This window comes from Liolophura sinensis, chromosome 12 (assembly GCF_032854445.1).
Source record: "Liolophura sinensis isolate JHLJ2023 chromosome 12, CUHK_Ljap_v2, whole genome shotgun sequence".
NCBI classification, from domain to species: domain Eukaryota; kingdom Metazoa; phylum Mollusca; class Polyplacophora; order Chitonida; family Chitonidae; genus Liolophura; species Liolophura sinensis.
This window is the reverse complement of record NC_088306.1, coordinates 18,475,282-18,492,209: the sequence shown is the minus strand read 5'-3', so window position 1 is coordinate 18,492,209 and position 16,928 is coordinate 18,475,282. Positions and strand designations below refer to the sequence as shown.

General features: G+C 38.1%; 1 protein-coding gene across 1 annotated transcript in view; it reads right to left on the bottom strand.

Annotated features, from left to right (window-relative positions):
• Positions 1-16,928, bottom strand: part of LOC135479143 (collagen alpha-2(IV) chain-like) — a 62,546-nt gene that overhangs the window by 27,485 nt on the left and 18,133 nt on the right. The window contains 12 exon segments of the mRNA XM_064758899.1: positions 222-341; positions 768-812; positions 2,004-2,066; positions 3,117-3,170; positions 4,017-4,199; positions 5,157-5,219; positions 5,845-5,880; positions 6,656-6,772; positions 7,132-7,194; positions 7,362-7,406; positions 7,879-8,013; positions 13,141-13,251. Coding sequence (XP_064614969.1) covers positions 222-341; positions 768-812; positions 2,004-2,066; positions 3,117-3,170; positions 4,017-4,199; positions 5,157-5,219; positions 5,845-5,880; positions 6,656-6,772; positions 7,132-7,194; positions 7,362-7,406; positions 7,879-8,013; positions 13,141-13,251 — 1,035 coding nt within the window.

Below are 16,928 nucleotides of genomic sequence, written 5' to 3'. Positions count from 1 at the left end.
CCAAACAAAATATTTCTTTTGACAAGTATGTACAACATGAAAACTTTGGTTAACCATTTTTATGACAAATTCTTACAACTGACAATATTTTACAACTATTTTCAAAATTGAAAAATACTTTTGACCACTTAAATCATTGGGGGACTCCACGTAAGCCCAGGGTTGTATAGATTTATCTGCGGTCTGCGGGGAATGCCTACACACTATCTGTGCAAACTTACCCCTGACGGTCCAGGGGGTCCAGTGGGTCCAGTGGGACCATCTCTCCCTGGGTAACCTCTCTCTCCCTTCATGCCGATTTCACCGTTAAATCCATCATCACCTGGGTAGCCTCGTTCACCCTAGGGAACATCACAATACTCTGGTCAAGTGTGAATGGAGACCATTTTTACCTTCATTCATATCTAGGTGACAGGTGCAACATGCTTGGGTTTTGAACCAACAACCTTTGGGACCTTAGCCTGTGCCCAACACTACAAGGTCATACAAACAGTACTTATGATCAAGACATTATCCCAAAAGTTCTAAAATAAGGCTTTTCATAAGACAATTCACCATTTACTTTTGTGCAACAGGGTATCCTACTCTGGGTTTGAACTTTTAGGACCTTTTCTTGTACCATTTGAACCAAGGGAAATTCTCTCTAACACTGTTGTAGATAGCCTTTTTACGCAGGGATATACAGAGAGATGTAATCATACCATAATTTCTGATTCGTTCACAGACCAAATTTCAGCCACAGATGTGGTACTAAAAGGCTTACTTACCTTCATTCCAGGGATACCTGGCTGACCGGGGAAACCTTCTTTACCCTATAGAATGTGAGAAAAGAAACTATTAGCCACACCTGTAAAGGTAACACTGCATGACCGTGTAGACTGGCCATAATTTTTCCCTTCACAATGTACTAGTATTTGACTTGTGAGAGTCAGGTTGCCTTGCATAAACCACCAGGGACCAGTTAAAGTAAAAGAAAGCTAAAATATGAAGTAAGCTTCATCATACAGACAACTGAAAACCACAAGTAAAAACACTTTCATTTATTTTTTAGTGTATATTTGAATACTGAGGTGGGCTTTACAAGCCATACAGACAGTATCTACATGTAGAAACTGTGATGCCACATCACCTTTTTTTCCTGATGTTCACCAGAAGGAAGAAATTTTAGGGAATCTTTTATAGGTAACTTTTTACTTATGGGTAAAAAGAGTTATTCCAACATTGAGTGTCGTGAATAGAGTTGGAAAACCTTCCTGTGACGTCAGAGTTCCTAAACTCTGATAGTATCCTCAATAAAGGCCACCTTACAATTCAAATGTTTCAATGCCTTTAACTATATTCACAAAAATCTAACAAAAATAAATGAAAGTATATTTATGCATAGTTTTAAGTGGTCTATTTAGTGATACCTACTTCAATTTTCAGGTCTTTTTTAAAAAGATATTCATCCTATATAAAATTTATTTCAGTCTTTTAATTACACAAAAGAACACAAGATCTCCAATGAGGTGAAATTTTTACAGAACTAGGTATTACTCCACTGATTTCATCATACTTTTCCTATAATAAAGTTTCTAATATTTACCAATAAAACTTTTTACTCAGTTTTCGTAGACAAAACCTTAAACTAGAGAAAATCAGAAACTTGCTAGGATTGTTTTCAGCCATAACAGCCACTCTGCTGTGATCATCTTGGTAATCAACATGACATCCACATCGAAAACAAGACAGAAATCTACACTGAATTTAATTTAATTTAATTTTTCTTACACATATTAATTTGGTTGAAGTTCACACTAGTACATGTATCAATAAAGTATGAAGTACCAGTATTAATGATTTATTCATTTATCCATTTATTTGATTGCTGTTTTTGTACTCAAAAATATTTTGTACTCCACGACCAGCATTATGGTGGGAGGAAAACCACAATATTCATGATTTTAAAATGATTTCTAGATGTAGGGTTGATAACAGATGCAGCTCGTCTGGTCAGCTCTTACCCTAGGTCCAGCAATGCCTGGCACACCCTTCTCTCCTTTCATTCCTGGAGCTCCAGGTAAACCCTGCAAACACCAATACACATGGTAACGTACATGGGAAACTGAGTATACATTGTGCACATTGCCATAAAACAGAGGTACATTGCCATAAACTGCATATGATACTCCATATATTGCTATAAGCAGGTGGTTCATTTCCATAAACTGCATATGGTACTCCTTATATTGCTATAAGCAGGAGGTACATTGCCATAAACTGCATATGGTACTCCATATATTGCTATAAGAGGGAGGTACATTGCCATAAACTGCATATGGTACTCCATATATTGCTATAAGAGGGAGGTACATTGCCATAAACTGCATATGGTACTCCATATATTGCTATAAGCAGGTGGTTCATTTCCATAAACTGCATATGATACTCCATATATTGCTATAAGCAGGTGGTTCATTCCCCTAAATTTCCCCCTATACATTCCCATAGACTGAAAGTACATTACCATATATTATATATTATGTATTACACATGTATATATTGCCATAAAATCCCATATATTGCCATAAATGGGAGGTACATGATCATAAATGGCATACTGCATACCATATATTGCCATAAACAGGAGGTACAGTACCCTAATTCCTCAACCTTTTTGCACATGAAGGAGCAACTTTCAGTGCAATTAATGCATTTTTTAAATTTCTGCATGTCTTTGGAGACAAAATTACATTGCTTGACTTGAATAAACACCTTGCAAACAAGATTATTTATTTATTTATTTATTTGATTGGTATTTTACACCATACTCCAGAATGCTTTGCCCATACAATGGCGGCCAGCATTATGGTGAGAGGAAATCGAGCAGAGCCCTGGGGAAACTCACGTCCATCCGCAGGTTGCTGGCAGACTTTGCCAACATGCGAAAAGGTTAAAGAAATACAGTATTACACATGTCATAGTGCATACCATGTATTACCATAACTGCAAGAACATTCAGTTACATTACTGTTACGATGTTTACGGACACAAAAATTTCATTTAACTCTTGACATCCAAGAAAATTTAAAATTACAAAAATTGTGAAGTGTTATGCATGTGCCATGTGATCTTACTGGAAGTCCTGGCTGTCCTTCAAACCCTCTTGGACCCGGCAAGCCAGGTGTGCCCTGAAAACAAACATATATATATATATATACCCTGAAAAGTATCATTCATGACCAGGCAAAGAGAGGGACAGACAGACAGACAGACAGACAGACAGACAGACAGACATACAAACAGACAGACTAACACACACATGAGAAATGTTCTGTATACAAATATGGTTATTTTCACTTACTGTGTATGTATTATGTATGCTTGCAGTTTAACATCGTGCTTAACAATTTTTCAGTCATACAACGACAAGGAGTCATTAGGTGTGTGTACATACATTGTGTCTTCTTGTGGCAGGGCGAGTCCATGCTGCCACAGTATCATACTGAAGACACCAGATATGACACCTCACCCAGTCACATTATACTGACACCTGGCCAACCACCTGGCTCTCACCTGGCTCTCACCTCTCAGTGCAGAGTGCCAAATGAGGCAGCAGCAAGTACCATTTTTAAAGTCTTTGGTATGACCCGATGCGGGTTGGATCCCGCAGTCTACCAGCTATTGAGGCCGATGCCCTAACCATTAGGCCAGCAAAGCGTTTTTTTTACTGACTGAAATACAACAATTCAGGTACAAGAAAAACCAGTTACACTTTCTTCTGGGTTGTTTTATTTTTAATTTTGCTTACCACAATTTGCCTTCTGCCTTTTGGAAGGAACAATGAAATGATTTTGATTTTTCAAGGTTTTTGTTGATCATTTTTGTAATTGTTAATTGCATTTAGGTAACTGTTCACTAAACACAGTGTAAACACAAATTGTTCTGTTTATCATCATTTTCATATTCTTATTTATTTACACATTTACTGTATTTGTCATTTATCCTGACCTTAGTCAGGGGACATATGAACTCACCCGCTCTCCCTTCATGCCTCTGCTTCCCTTGGGTCCAGCGATAGAGTTGTTAGGTGTTTCTAGGGGTAATGCTACTCCCGGGGGTCCAGGGGGGCCAGGAGGACCCCGTTCACCCGGTTCTCCTTGAAACACCACACCCATGTTACCCTTCATACCTGGTGGGCCAGATAAACCAGGCAGACCCTAAACAGCAGGGCAAGAACGGATTAATGGATAAAATGGATTAAAATGTGAATCTGAAATGTGATACATTTTTAAGATTTTAAGGCGTCTGTGTTTCCTCTGCGAACTTACACTCAATATTTATGATAATATCTAGCTGAGGCCTGTACCATGAATTATTAAAAAACTATGGATGTTCCTGATAAAGATATGGAGAAAGCAGCCTCAATTATATTCATGCCAATATGGCCTAACAGGACCAATACTGACTAACAGTGGAAATGTGGCCTAGCGGGGCCAATATTTACTAACAGAGCCAATAATGACCAATACGCCCAGTAATGACTACCACAGCCAGTACTGAATAAATGGTCTAAAATTACCAATGCTGACTAACAGTGGAAATGTGGCCTAGCGGGGCCAATATTTACTAACGAGCCAATAATGACTAATACGCCCAGTAATGACTACCACAGCCAGTACTGACTAAATGGTCTAAAATTACCAATGCTGACTAAAAGGGCCAAAACTGACTAACACTAACAGTAACGCCTAACAGGGCCAATATGACCTAAAATGGCTAATCCTGATTAACAGGGTTAATGCTGATTGACAAAGCCAATTTTGCACAGGCCTGTGCCAAATACAGGTGAGACATAAAATCAAACAAATGAAGTCAAGTTTGCTGTCTACTAGTTCCGGAGCTGGCTCGGGATTTTGGGCTAACTTTCAAAATCTAAGACAAGAAGTCGATAGCCTTGTATTTTCTTTGTGAAATGCATTTAGACAAAATTGCTAGTCTCATTAGCTTTTAGACTTTTTATGAAATGGGACCCACTCAATCAGATTACTTCTACGTATGCTTTAAATTACTTTTAAATTTGCTTGCACAATTTTTGCATGCTATCACCTTGCCTTTGATTGGTAACTTTTTGTAAGCTCTAACTACAATGTACAGTTGGCCAATTAATGACTTACAGGTAATCCAGGTGGACCAGAATCCCCTTTAGGGCCAGGGAATCCATCCCGACCAGGCAAACCCTGCAAACACACAAACATTAACAGTTTAGAGAATGAAATATAACGGGCAATACAGATGTGAAGGTATACAAGGGTGAAAATACACAGATATGGAGGTACACAGGGGTTAAGGTATACAGTTGTGAAGGTACATGTATTTGTGACACATGAAAATTAACCAAATCACCTGGCATTAGGGCTGAAATGATTAATATGAACAGTAAAACAGTATCTGTAAATGCAGAGTGTTTAGCTTATTTTATAATACCATATTTCACCTAAGGATTACTTTTCTTTTCCAACAAGTGACCTGTTTTGCTTGATTCTGATTGACTCCTCTTACAAGGCAACTTGAGAGTTTTTTGTGAAGTTTGATATTATTTTTTTTTATGAGAAAAACTCATAAAGGTGAACTAACGACATTTCTTGGCCAGACAAACTCGGAAATTCTTGTTTACACTCTATGCTCCAATATTACAGATCTTGTGTGATGAAAAGCCAGTCCACATCTTGCTCGAAAAACTTGAGATTTGCAAGCAGACATATCATTTTATGGACTATATGTGCTTTTTGATGTGCATTTTCACAGGGAAAATTTAAGGTGAAACATAGTTATCAAAAATGAAGCGAAGAAACAAAAACTCACTGGACTTCCAGGCAATCCATCCAGACCTGGTTCTCCCTAAGAGAAAAAAACAACAAAACAGTACGTAAGAACAATGTGGAAGTCTAGGCATCACCATGTAAATTTCAAAGGATACACAAGCTTTCCATACTCTTGCAGGGATCTTTTAGGAAATTTTTATTTCAAATAATATCAATGTTTTACAATGAAATGTTTAGATATTAGGTTCTAAAGCTGTAGATAAAAACAGTTAGTTTTACGAAAACTGAATTTGACAAGTGCTATGGCAGATTCCCTCACAGATCTAGAGATGAGTACCTGTAGACAACTAGTGATTATACTTGGTAAATAATAAAATTTAATAATGGCTTTATTTCAAGAGGGTAAAATGCAATGCATATACCCGTTGAACACTTGGTTGATCTACCCTGAGGCCCTCAGACACAACCAATTTGAAACCATATGTTACATCTGGAAAACATGGTAATTGCACTGTACATGAATTAAAGTGAGATACTGAATTCTACCCATTTTTTCTGTTTGCCTAGAGGTTTAAAAGTTTTTAAAAGTTTAAAAACCACCACAAGGATTTTGCTGATGTATCAAGTGAAAAGTTCACATATCTAAAAGCTGTTTCTGAAAACCCAGCTATCTTTTTCTCTATGCTGAATTTGATTGGGAAACCCCAAGTTCAAAACTTGGCTAACTGGTCACATATGTCAGCATCTAATCAATTACTAATATGGCATAAGCATTCCATCTCGGCGGACACAGCTGAAAACAGCTACACCAGCCAAGCTGTCAGGTTACAACAGAAGTTACTTCCCCTTACCGGTTCTCCTCGCACACCACCGTAAGCTGGGTCGCCTTTCATACCAGGGTTACCAGGTAATCCAGGGGGTCCTCTGGGTCCAGGGGTCCCAGGTAAACCCGGGGAGCCAGGTGTGCCCTGATCAGGGAAGAACATCATATTACATCTAAATTCACAGATGTCTCAGACAAAATGACAGATTCACAACTGGCTGATGATTCTAGATAAACGCCCAATCAAAAGGGCTTTAGTGAAATTTGCTACCCACCACACATTGGAGATAAAAAAAAAAAACATCAAGATACACTTCAACTAAATTCAGTTATATGTTTATGTTTAAGGAAAAGCACTACTCAAAAAACAATGACAACCACTTTAATGGAAGGCTAATCGATTATATTATTGTGCCAGTTTGAAATAGATCATTCATATACATGACATTTATGTGAGTTTAGGGGGTTTGGAGCAAACTCAAATTTATAACCCCCAAATCTTACATCTGTTCCATTACAACCATCCAAACCAGGAGGACCACGTGGACCATCAGGGCCTTGAATTCCCTGCAGAAAAACAAGCAGAATGTATTGTCATCAAATTCTTCATCATTATAGTTGAAAATGAAACTGAATGTAGAAAGTGAAACTGAAAGTAGAAAGTGAATCTTCTTGGGAAAGACACTGACAATAGTTTTAGACAAAATGACCATCAAGAAAAATGTCAAACTTACTGGATATCCATTTGCGCCTGGGAAACCAGGGACACCAATTTTACCCTGAAAGAAAAAAAAATCACATTACATTCTTCAAGGAAAAGTAAACAGACCTCTACTTGCTTTGCCACCCGTAGGAATTTCCCGAGATACAGGCCCTATACTCACTCTATCAGGCTTAGCCCCACGCAGACAATACTCATTCTGTCACCCATTAGGCCCAATCAGACATAGCCTCGCTATCACATCTAAGGCCAACTCAGACATACAGACCCCATACTCACTGTCACCCTTGCGATCACCCAGATATAGAGACTCTATACTCAGTCTCAATCTGTCACACTCTACTCACTCTGTCACACCTTAAGCCCACCCAAACATACAGATCCTATAGTCACTCTGTCATGCTTAAGGCCCTCCCAGACACGCAGACCCTATACTCAATCTGTCACATCTTAGGTCAATGCAGGCATGCAGACCCTACACTCAATCTGTCACCCTTAGGCCCACCTAGATATGCAGACATTATACTTACTCTGTCACCCTTAGGCCCAGATGGCCCAGTAGGTCCGGGGCTACCCTTCTCTCCCTTGGGTCCTGATAAACCCTCTGGTCCTGGAAAGCCCTGATTTCCCTGAGGGCCCATAGGTCCTATTGACCCTGGAGCACCCTGAAACACAAAGCACAGAAAGTTTACCACAGGTAAGAGCACGTAAACCAACAAAACCATAAGAAATCATCTTACAGTTTAAGTAAAGTGGAAAATGAATTTTAATCAGTCCAAAATATTTAGACATTGATCAAGAAGTCTCTATCAAGTGATGATTATTTATTTACTAAATAAATATATTCCATATATATGATTGCAGTTATGTGATTCATTCCCATGATGCAAAGCAGGCTATTTTTATGATGCAGTGTTCTATTTATTACACAGAAGTATTTAAATGTCAAGACTTATTCAAATCTTGTTTTAAAAATTTTTTTCGGTAATATTTGATCTGATGTATATTTGAATATACCAGGGTATGTTGTTTTTGTGAAACATGCTTTGTTGTATGTAAAAAAAACAAAACAAGGCATTACTCCTAACCACCATTTAACAACAGCTGAGTCTTTTCCATGTGGAATATTCACGCAGCCTCCTCTGGCTGGTCAGTTAAAACAGGTCCCAATCCCAAATGAGTCAAGAGCAGCTTTGTGTTGTAGGTCAGTAGTTTACAGAGCGCCCTGCTGGTTTATTATTTCTCAATGGCACAGGTCATTCTCTAGGGTCTGGTCAGGAATCTGACTGACCATTACAACTGACCATTCAGCAGCTCCTGTATACTTGGGTGCCCACAGCCAGCCAGCATCCTCCCCTGACCCTCCTTTCCCTCTCCATTCTATCCCTCATACCCCCCTCCCATATCCTCAACATTAGCCTCTGATGCCCCCCATTAGCCTCTTGCCTCCCAGCAGGCACTTCCTGTTTCCTTCCCCCAGACTAAACACTTAGGGAATGAAAACCCCATTAACAAGCTTATCTCTTATCGCACAGCCCCCTTAGTGACCAAACTAACCAGCTCCCTGGTCACTTTAGCCACCATCAGGTGGTCCTTCACAGTCTATCACCATACTAGTACACTTACATTTAAGGTTTGCCATACTGTGTATCTACAGAAGTCTTACAGTAAGATATATTGTATTAACTATGACAAACATGCCACTACCGCTAAAAGATGAACAATAATCTAATCTAGGTTTGGACAACGACTCAGTTAGCAACAATCTAAACAAGATGTTAATATGTAAAATTATACCGAATTTCTAAAATACATTTATTTTCCATTTCTGGTTAAATTAGATGATACTAGTTTGCAGCTTCTATTCTTTTGGTGGACATGGTCAAATAAGGCAGAGCATCGTTTCTTCATTTCTTCTATGTTTACATGACGCTAACACACTGGGCTAAAGATGGTGTTTAAGCATTTCAATTTAGCCATATTCTGCCTTTACATGTGTCTAGCAATAATCAATTTTGTACTGAATACGAAAAACATGCTACTACTTCAACAACTTCAGCAATAATCCAACACAAAGTTGTTAGCATCTAACTTTATAATGAATTTCTACCAAACATATTTTTCATCTCTAGCAAAAACCAGGTAATGGTAATTTATAGTTTTTGTTTGATGTTAGTGAGTGCATAGGTTAACAAATACAGTCTCTGTATAAAATCTCTACAGCCCAATTTTCTTTCTTTCTTTTCAGTTCTTACAGCTGTTTCATTCACTGTGTGTTACTTTACACATGCTCAGATATACATTAGAAGTCTGTCACAATATGTTATTTAGCTCTAATTAGTTAGGTTCCATAGAAATATCGTTCATAATTCAAAAAGTTAAATTTTCCAAGTAAAAACAGACGTAAAATGAAAACGCAATTTTGTGAATACCTGATTTTCATCTACCATGAAACTAATATATAATCACTTTAATAATAGCTCATATGTTGAATATTTATTGGATAACTACCACATTTCTGAATAAAGCTGTGGTCTCAATCTGCAGTCTAACACACCACTAATCTATCTTGCTGCCATCCAATCAGAGGGTGTCTAGTAATATCTCCTTGGTGACTGGTCAGGGATGCCTAGTAGCTTGGTGTTGATTGTCAATTATAGCCAATCATGTGGTTTTAATTAAGCAAACATTTCACTTCCTGACAGTTCAAAGACCCTGCTGATGGATATACATCAGTATGCAGAAATATCCCACAGAGAGGGTCTACAGGGTGGGAGTTGCAAAGCACATCTGCATCTGGCTGTTAAACCCTATCCTCTGCACGTTAAATGACCAAAAAGGAAAATTTAAAAAAAAAAGCAAGATTTGAAAACTAGATGAGCAAGATCTATTACTTGGTTAGATTAATTGACTTAATTTACAGTTTTCAGTTATACAGAGCTGTTCCAAAGAAATTATTTACACAGATCTCTACAAACCAGTATCATGGACTTTATTAACCAAAGTGGTGCATGTTAACTTTCTTGGTACAAAAGTAGACTTCACTCTCAATGTAATCTCATGATAAATACCAAGACTAAATTATTCCCTTTAAAACAGTTGCCAGCAATGAAGTGGAGGGATATGTTCTATTGAATGGAAGGACTTTTTGCAGGAATTTGTGTTTCAGGAATTGGATGGAGGAATATGTCCATGGAAGGTATGGAAGAACTTGTTCCATGCAATCCAGGAAGTGGACAGATGGATAAGTTCTCAGAAATGGAAGGAGAGACGTGTTCCAGGACGCATTGGATGGAAGTTTATATTCCAGCAACATGAAAACAAAAGAAAACAGAATATGGTTCAAACTTTTCAGATTGTTAAATGATTGATCTACATGAACTGGGTGTTCAATATATGTTCCAGAATAGGATGGATGGGTATCTCAATGAATGGGGTTGAAGGATTTCCAGGAAATGGATTTAGCGAAATGTTTTGTAACAGGACAGAGGGATATGAGGAATGGGATAGAGGTATATGTTTCAATAACTGGATGCAGGGGTACATCAATAAAAGGGATGGAAGGACTTTTTCCTTACATTTCAGGAAATGAATACAGAGATATGTTCCTTAACAGGATGGAGGGATATATCCCAGGAACGGGATAGAGATATATGTTTCAACAATTGGATGCCGGGGTATATCAATAAAAGGGATAGAAGGACGTTTTCCTTACATTCCAGGAAATGGATACAGAGATATGTTCCTTAACAAGATGGAGGGATATGTCCCAAGAACGGGATAGAGGTATATGTTTCAACAATTGGATGCAGTTGTATATCAACGAAAGGGATAGAAGGACTTGTTCCATGCATTTTCACGAAATGGATGGAGGGATATCTTCTTGGAAATGGAATGAGGGATATGTTACAGGGACCAGTTGCAGGGATGTCTTCTTGGAACCAGTTGCAGGGATGTCTTCTTGGAACTGGATGGTTGGATATGCTCATGAATGAGATGCACTGACTTGCCCCATGCCTTGGATGGAAGCTTATGTTACAGGAACATGGCAACAACAGTAAACAGGGACATGGTTCAAACTTTCCAGAATATTTAGAACAATAAACCAATCCAGCATATTTTTGTTAAATCAGAGTTCTTGAAAACAAAGACCACTGTTTTTTTTTCATTATCCATTTTGAATTATCCTAGCTTTTCAGCATCAAGATTCTCCAAAGAAAAAGTGAAAGAAAACAGCTTTCTAGACTTTAGACATATGTGTGTTTGTTTAATTGGTCTTTAAAAACCATACTAAGAGGATTTTTTACTGAAAAACTGACCCTATTTGGGTAATACTGTGGTTTAACAAATATATCAACTGGATCTTTGGAATTTGTGACAAGTACTAATATCATAAAAAGCAAAAAAAAAAGACAAAAATGAAAATAATTTGAGGTTAACGCCAAATGTTACACCCAGCAGAGCTTAACCACACTCCTCCTTCCTACTACCCAAACTCTGCTCCCCACTCCCCCCCCCCCCCCCCTCCCCTTGGGTGTAGAGCCTCATGGGTTGTGGGATCAACCACTGGCTGGGGCTCCTAGCTCTGACATTGGATACTTTTACTAACGGTTCCCATGGCAACAGGAATTTATAGCTTATGACAGGTTACATGGACTGAAGGAAGCAGGTCTGGAGTTCATTAGCTATAGCAGATATACATGGGGCTTAGGAAACCACTGAGCAAAATCACTCTACCCTGCAGTGTCTCAGCAGAGGCAGCTCACCCTTCTGTATGGCCCATGGGGAGAACACTTAAGTTTCTGCAGTTAAAAGCAATTTGATTCTCCGCTTGCAAACCATGCAATAATCACTGCAACCGTAGGGACCTGCAGATGCATGTTACGTATGTCAACATCATTATTTTCACACAGGGCTTTTTGACACAACAAAAGTTTTATCCTGATGTGTTTTTCTTATTGGACCCTGTACACATCTCCAAAATTACAACTTGCCACTGAGTGCCGATTTTATGTCCATCTACATTACATTTTCACAAACTACTTTTTGACACTTCAAAGATTTTTATCATGAAGCTTTTTAATCCTTACCAGAACTTGTCTACATCTTCCAAAACATAAAAATTGCCATGCAATCCCAAACCATAGGAATATCTGATGAGCTATTTAATCAGACAGGAGCATGTCTGAATCTTACGCAGGTACCATTCTTGTTGTTGTTGTTTCACTGGAGCTACTGGATCATACCTCGCTATTGCAATTTTCTGCTCAAACCACCCTTAAGTGAATAAGTGCTTTTATAGGGCATCTTTCCTCATGTAATGGACACTCAGGTCCAAGTTGGATTGAGCACTATGTTACCCATTTGCCCAAAAATCGTCATCACAAAAGCTGAGATGAGTAATAGGCTACATAGCTTGGACCCAAATGGTTCCCCATTTTGTTCTACACTAATCACTGGAAGTGCAAACTAAATCACCATACTGGTCTTTTGCAAGCAGTGTCATAATCATGCAGGTGCACAAAAACATTTGCTTTTCACTTGCAAGTGGTACATCATCTTACCACTGATTCAGTCTCTGGTTGTAGTCCTGTGTTCTTTATTATTTTTGTTGTTGTTGTTGATTTTTTCACAAAAGGCAAGCTTAAGTCATGTCCAAATGATTTCTCAAATTAACTTCTGTGCTTTTAAATCCAATGTAAAATAAGAAAAAATTTTCAGTCACCATGACAATTACTCCTGAATGTGTGGGTGATTTTTGGAGGGGTGAGTATTGCTAGAGGAATTCTTACCCTTGAGCCTTTTTCTCCTATACATCTACAACCTGAGCTGGAACACCTCCGCTGACATTCCGGACTGTACTCGGGAGGTGGATATATATCTGATCGATCACGGCTCCTTTGCTGAAAAAGTTGAAAAACAACACATCAAAAAAGGTTGAAAAACATTACATCAGAAAAAGTTGAAAAAACATCACATCAGAAAAAGTTGAAAACATCACATTAGAAAAGGCAAATAAAGGATAAATTAAAATTGAAAGTACACCGTTTGTTAGAAAACATGGCATCCAAAAAGGTGAATAACTGATAAAATCATGATGTAACAATTATTACATTTTAAAATAACACTCACCAATGATTTAACAATTTCTTAAAAATCAATTTCACAAAGGCATCTTTGAAGTAAAATTTTGAACTTTGTTATAAAGCTTTTTTTCGTTCTCAAAAAAAAAGGTTTGGTATCAGAAAGTGAAATCCAGATAGCTTTCCCCATTTTAGCCTCAAGGGTCCAAAAATATGTACATGTAATTTACTTTCTAATACTTGACCTGTTTCAAAACCAGGTTTATGAAGTCTGAGCCTGGAAAGCTTTTTTTTCCAGCAACCTATTAACAGGAAAATATCTGTACAAACTACATAATTTCTTATGCCAGCTCACATGAAAGATTGAACAATTCATCATTGAAATAAAAAAAAAGATGCATATAGAAATGACAATGAGTTTTTGACAATGATGAAAGAGCCATATTATTAGTATTAATATCACTGAGAAACTAGTACATGTATGTACACACAAAATGAACTGTCTCCTGGACTGTAGTTTGGAGTTACATGTAGCCTAGCTAGTGAGACAAACATGTAAAAGACAACCATTCTTTAGCCTCTGCAACCACATATGGTACATATGGTTGAAATCATCTAACACCAACATGCTGGTCATGTGGATTTTATCTTTTCAATACCAGCCGCAAGATAAAAACAATTTAAAGAATTCCAAGATAATGTGCCTGAATTTCATTAATGCTTAGCTCTGAATGGAAGTTTAATTTCTCCATTTGGAAGAAATGTCTTATTTTTGGTGTTTTCTTTAATACAGACTTAATTGGTGTCCTGGGGCGTTCTATTACAGACAAGAGTTCATAGTGGAGCTCTCCTGGGTGTGGAGGAAACATTGCCCTGTCTGTCAACTATTAACCCCTGACAGCCTTGGGGTGATTCAGTGCAGACTTTTGGAAACTTGGCAGTTGCTATGGCAACAGTGTCCCAGAAACTGGTTGTCTACCCCCTCTGATGATGTAATGGCTGGATGTGTGACTATAAAGGGAGGCTGAGGGTAGCTGTGTGTGGTATCAGTATGAGGCTTACAAAGCCTGCCCCACCTCGCCCTCCCAACACCAAGGTAAACTGGTCCTGACTCTACCTCCCAAACTGACCCTGACATTAAAGGAAGAAATTAAACAAACAACAAAAAAAAAATGATGCAGATAACTCTGGATAGACTTGGAGGTAAGTATAATGCCCTAGAACCATACCACACTCAACTGTTTATTAGTCTTGTTCTTCCCTTCAAATAGATTTTCCTAAAAATGAAATGGTCAAAAATCAGAAAGAATCCACATAAAAGTTTTGATTTTTTTGTATCTTGACGATTATTTCCCCTTTTACAACCCAATATGTTTTGCAAAGTACTTGAATTTGTGCAATGCTGCCCATGGAATCTATCAACTTTGTTTGTTTCTTCCAGACAGGTGCTCAATACGAAGTTTTAAAAACATGGTTATTAAAAAATTATACAGCCCAGAATTGTGGAAGAAAATAAACCTAAAATATCAAGTGAAGTCTCTGGATGATGGAGAAATAAATGCTGACAATAAAATCATCTGATCACAGGTGAAACACTGAGTCAAAATGAAGCCGTCTTTCTAGTTTTAAGGGTCAACACTACTTCTGTACTACATTTCTGAATCCATGCTCTGGAAGACGTTAAGATTTCTTTTCATCAGGACGGTGACAAAGCATCATCACTGTGAGAACAAAGACGAGGAATGTGAGGGGAAACAAAACTATGTCAGAAGATTAATCTTACAAATGTCCTCAGACAACCTCTGATCGTCTTACACTAGGCTAGTCCCTATTCATGTTCAAACCTTATAAAGCCACACACATGTACTTGTACACATCCTCACATAAACCAATGTCAAACAGCCACTTATATACACATATCTTATAACCCTAACACAATCCTTCATTCTGTCGATGGTGAGATGCCCATTTTACAAAGAAGGTTTAGCTCATGTCAAACATAACTTTCACGCTAGAGACTTTTACTACACAGATACATCACGTAAGTGGTTAAGTAATAATGATTGCATGGACTGACTTTTGAGAAAAAAGGTCACATACATGTTTCAGATTTAATTTCATTGAATGGTATTTAAAACCATGCTGTGCTCAGTAACATTTCATCCACATAACAGCTTTCAATTTCATGGGTGGAAGAAAGTGTGTCCAAAGTAAGCCACAAGCATTTGGCAACTGATCTATTTATTTTATTTACTCGATTGGTGTTTTCAATGCGGTCATTGTGATTTCAAGCCCAGCTCATGCTGGCTTCCTCTCCGGCCGTAAGTGGGAAGGTCTGTCAGCAACCTGTGGATGGTCATGGGTTTCCCCTGGGCTCTGCCCAGTTTCCACCCACCATAATGCTGGCCGCCGCCTGAAATATTCTTGAGTACGGCATATAACACCAATCAAATAAATAAATAAATCGATTGGTGTTTTAACATACTCAAGAATATTTCACTTATACGGAAACCGAGAACTAACCCATGACTTTCCGCAGGTTGCTGGCAAGACCTTTCCACCTAAGGCTGGATAGGAAGCCAGCATGAGCTAGGCCTGAACAATACAGCGACCGCATTGGTGAGATGCTCCTGAGTTACTGCACAGCACTGGCATGTTTACCACCTCGACCATTGTGCCTCCCCGACCCCCTTTCGGCAACTGAGTAATTAGGCGCAAACACCATACATGAGATGCATGTTGAGTGTTGTCTCCAATAAAACTTCATGTAAGACTATTCAATGACCATACTGCTTTATTATTTCCACGAGAGCCCCAAATACATAATATAAATCGGTGAATGGTCCTTGGTGCTGTCATGCCAAAATACAATTGACTTTTCTGCATTTGTTGATACAGTGACACTAAAATTGTACATAGCCATCTTGTTTTCACAACTAGAAAATCCTCTTTGAATACAAAGGAAAACCCTATTTGACATTTTTTTTCGAATTGGTGGTACAGACAGAACCACATGTCCCATTTTCACTTACCCTACTTCCACAACCTATACAACTGCCTCTGCAACCAATATTTTGAACCATTTTGAGAAAATTGTGAGGTGTAGAGAAGCTTGCATCTTGAATGACACAAACAAATAACAATTTTTAGCATCATCTTTATGATCATTGTAAGCATAAAGTGCTTTAGTAGTTAAAAAGGTTGAAATTTCAGAGTATGACTATAGAATAAAGTATGCAATCAGACAGTGAAAACAGTGAAATACTCCACCTAAAATATGTTTAACATTTCTTCACCCTGATACAAAGATTAGAGAATGCCGCGCCTTGAAGAATAACATATATAGAACATGACAGTCTGTCATTTGAGACTGGAATTTAAGATTTGATAGAATCTACAGATTCTGGTCTATGTGGATGTACTAAGGCAGTCTCCAGATCAAGTATAACACGCAAATGGCTGTTATAAACATATATCCTTGAGAGAGTCAACTGATA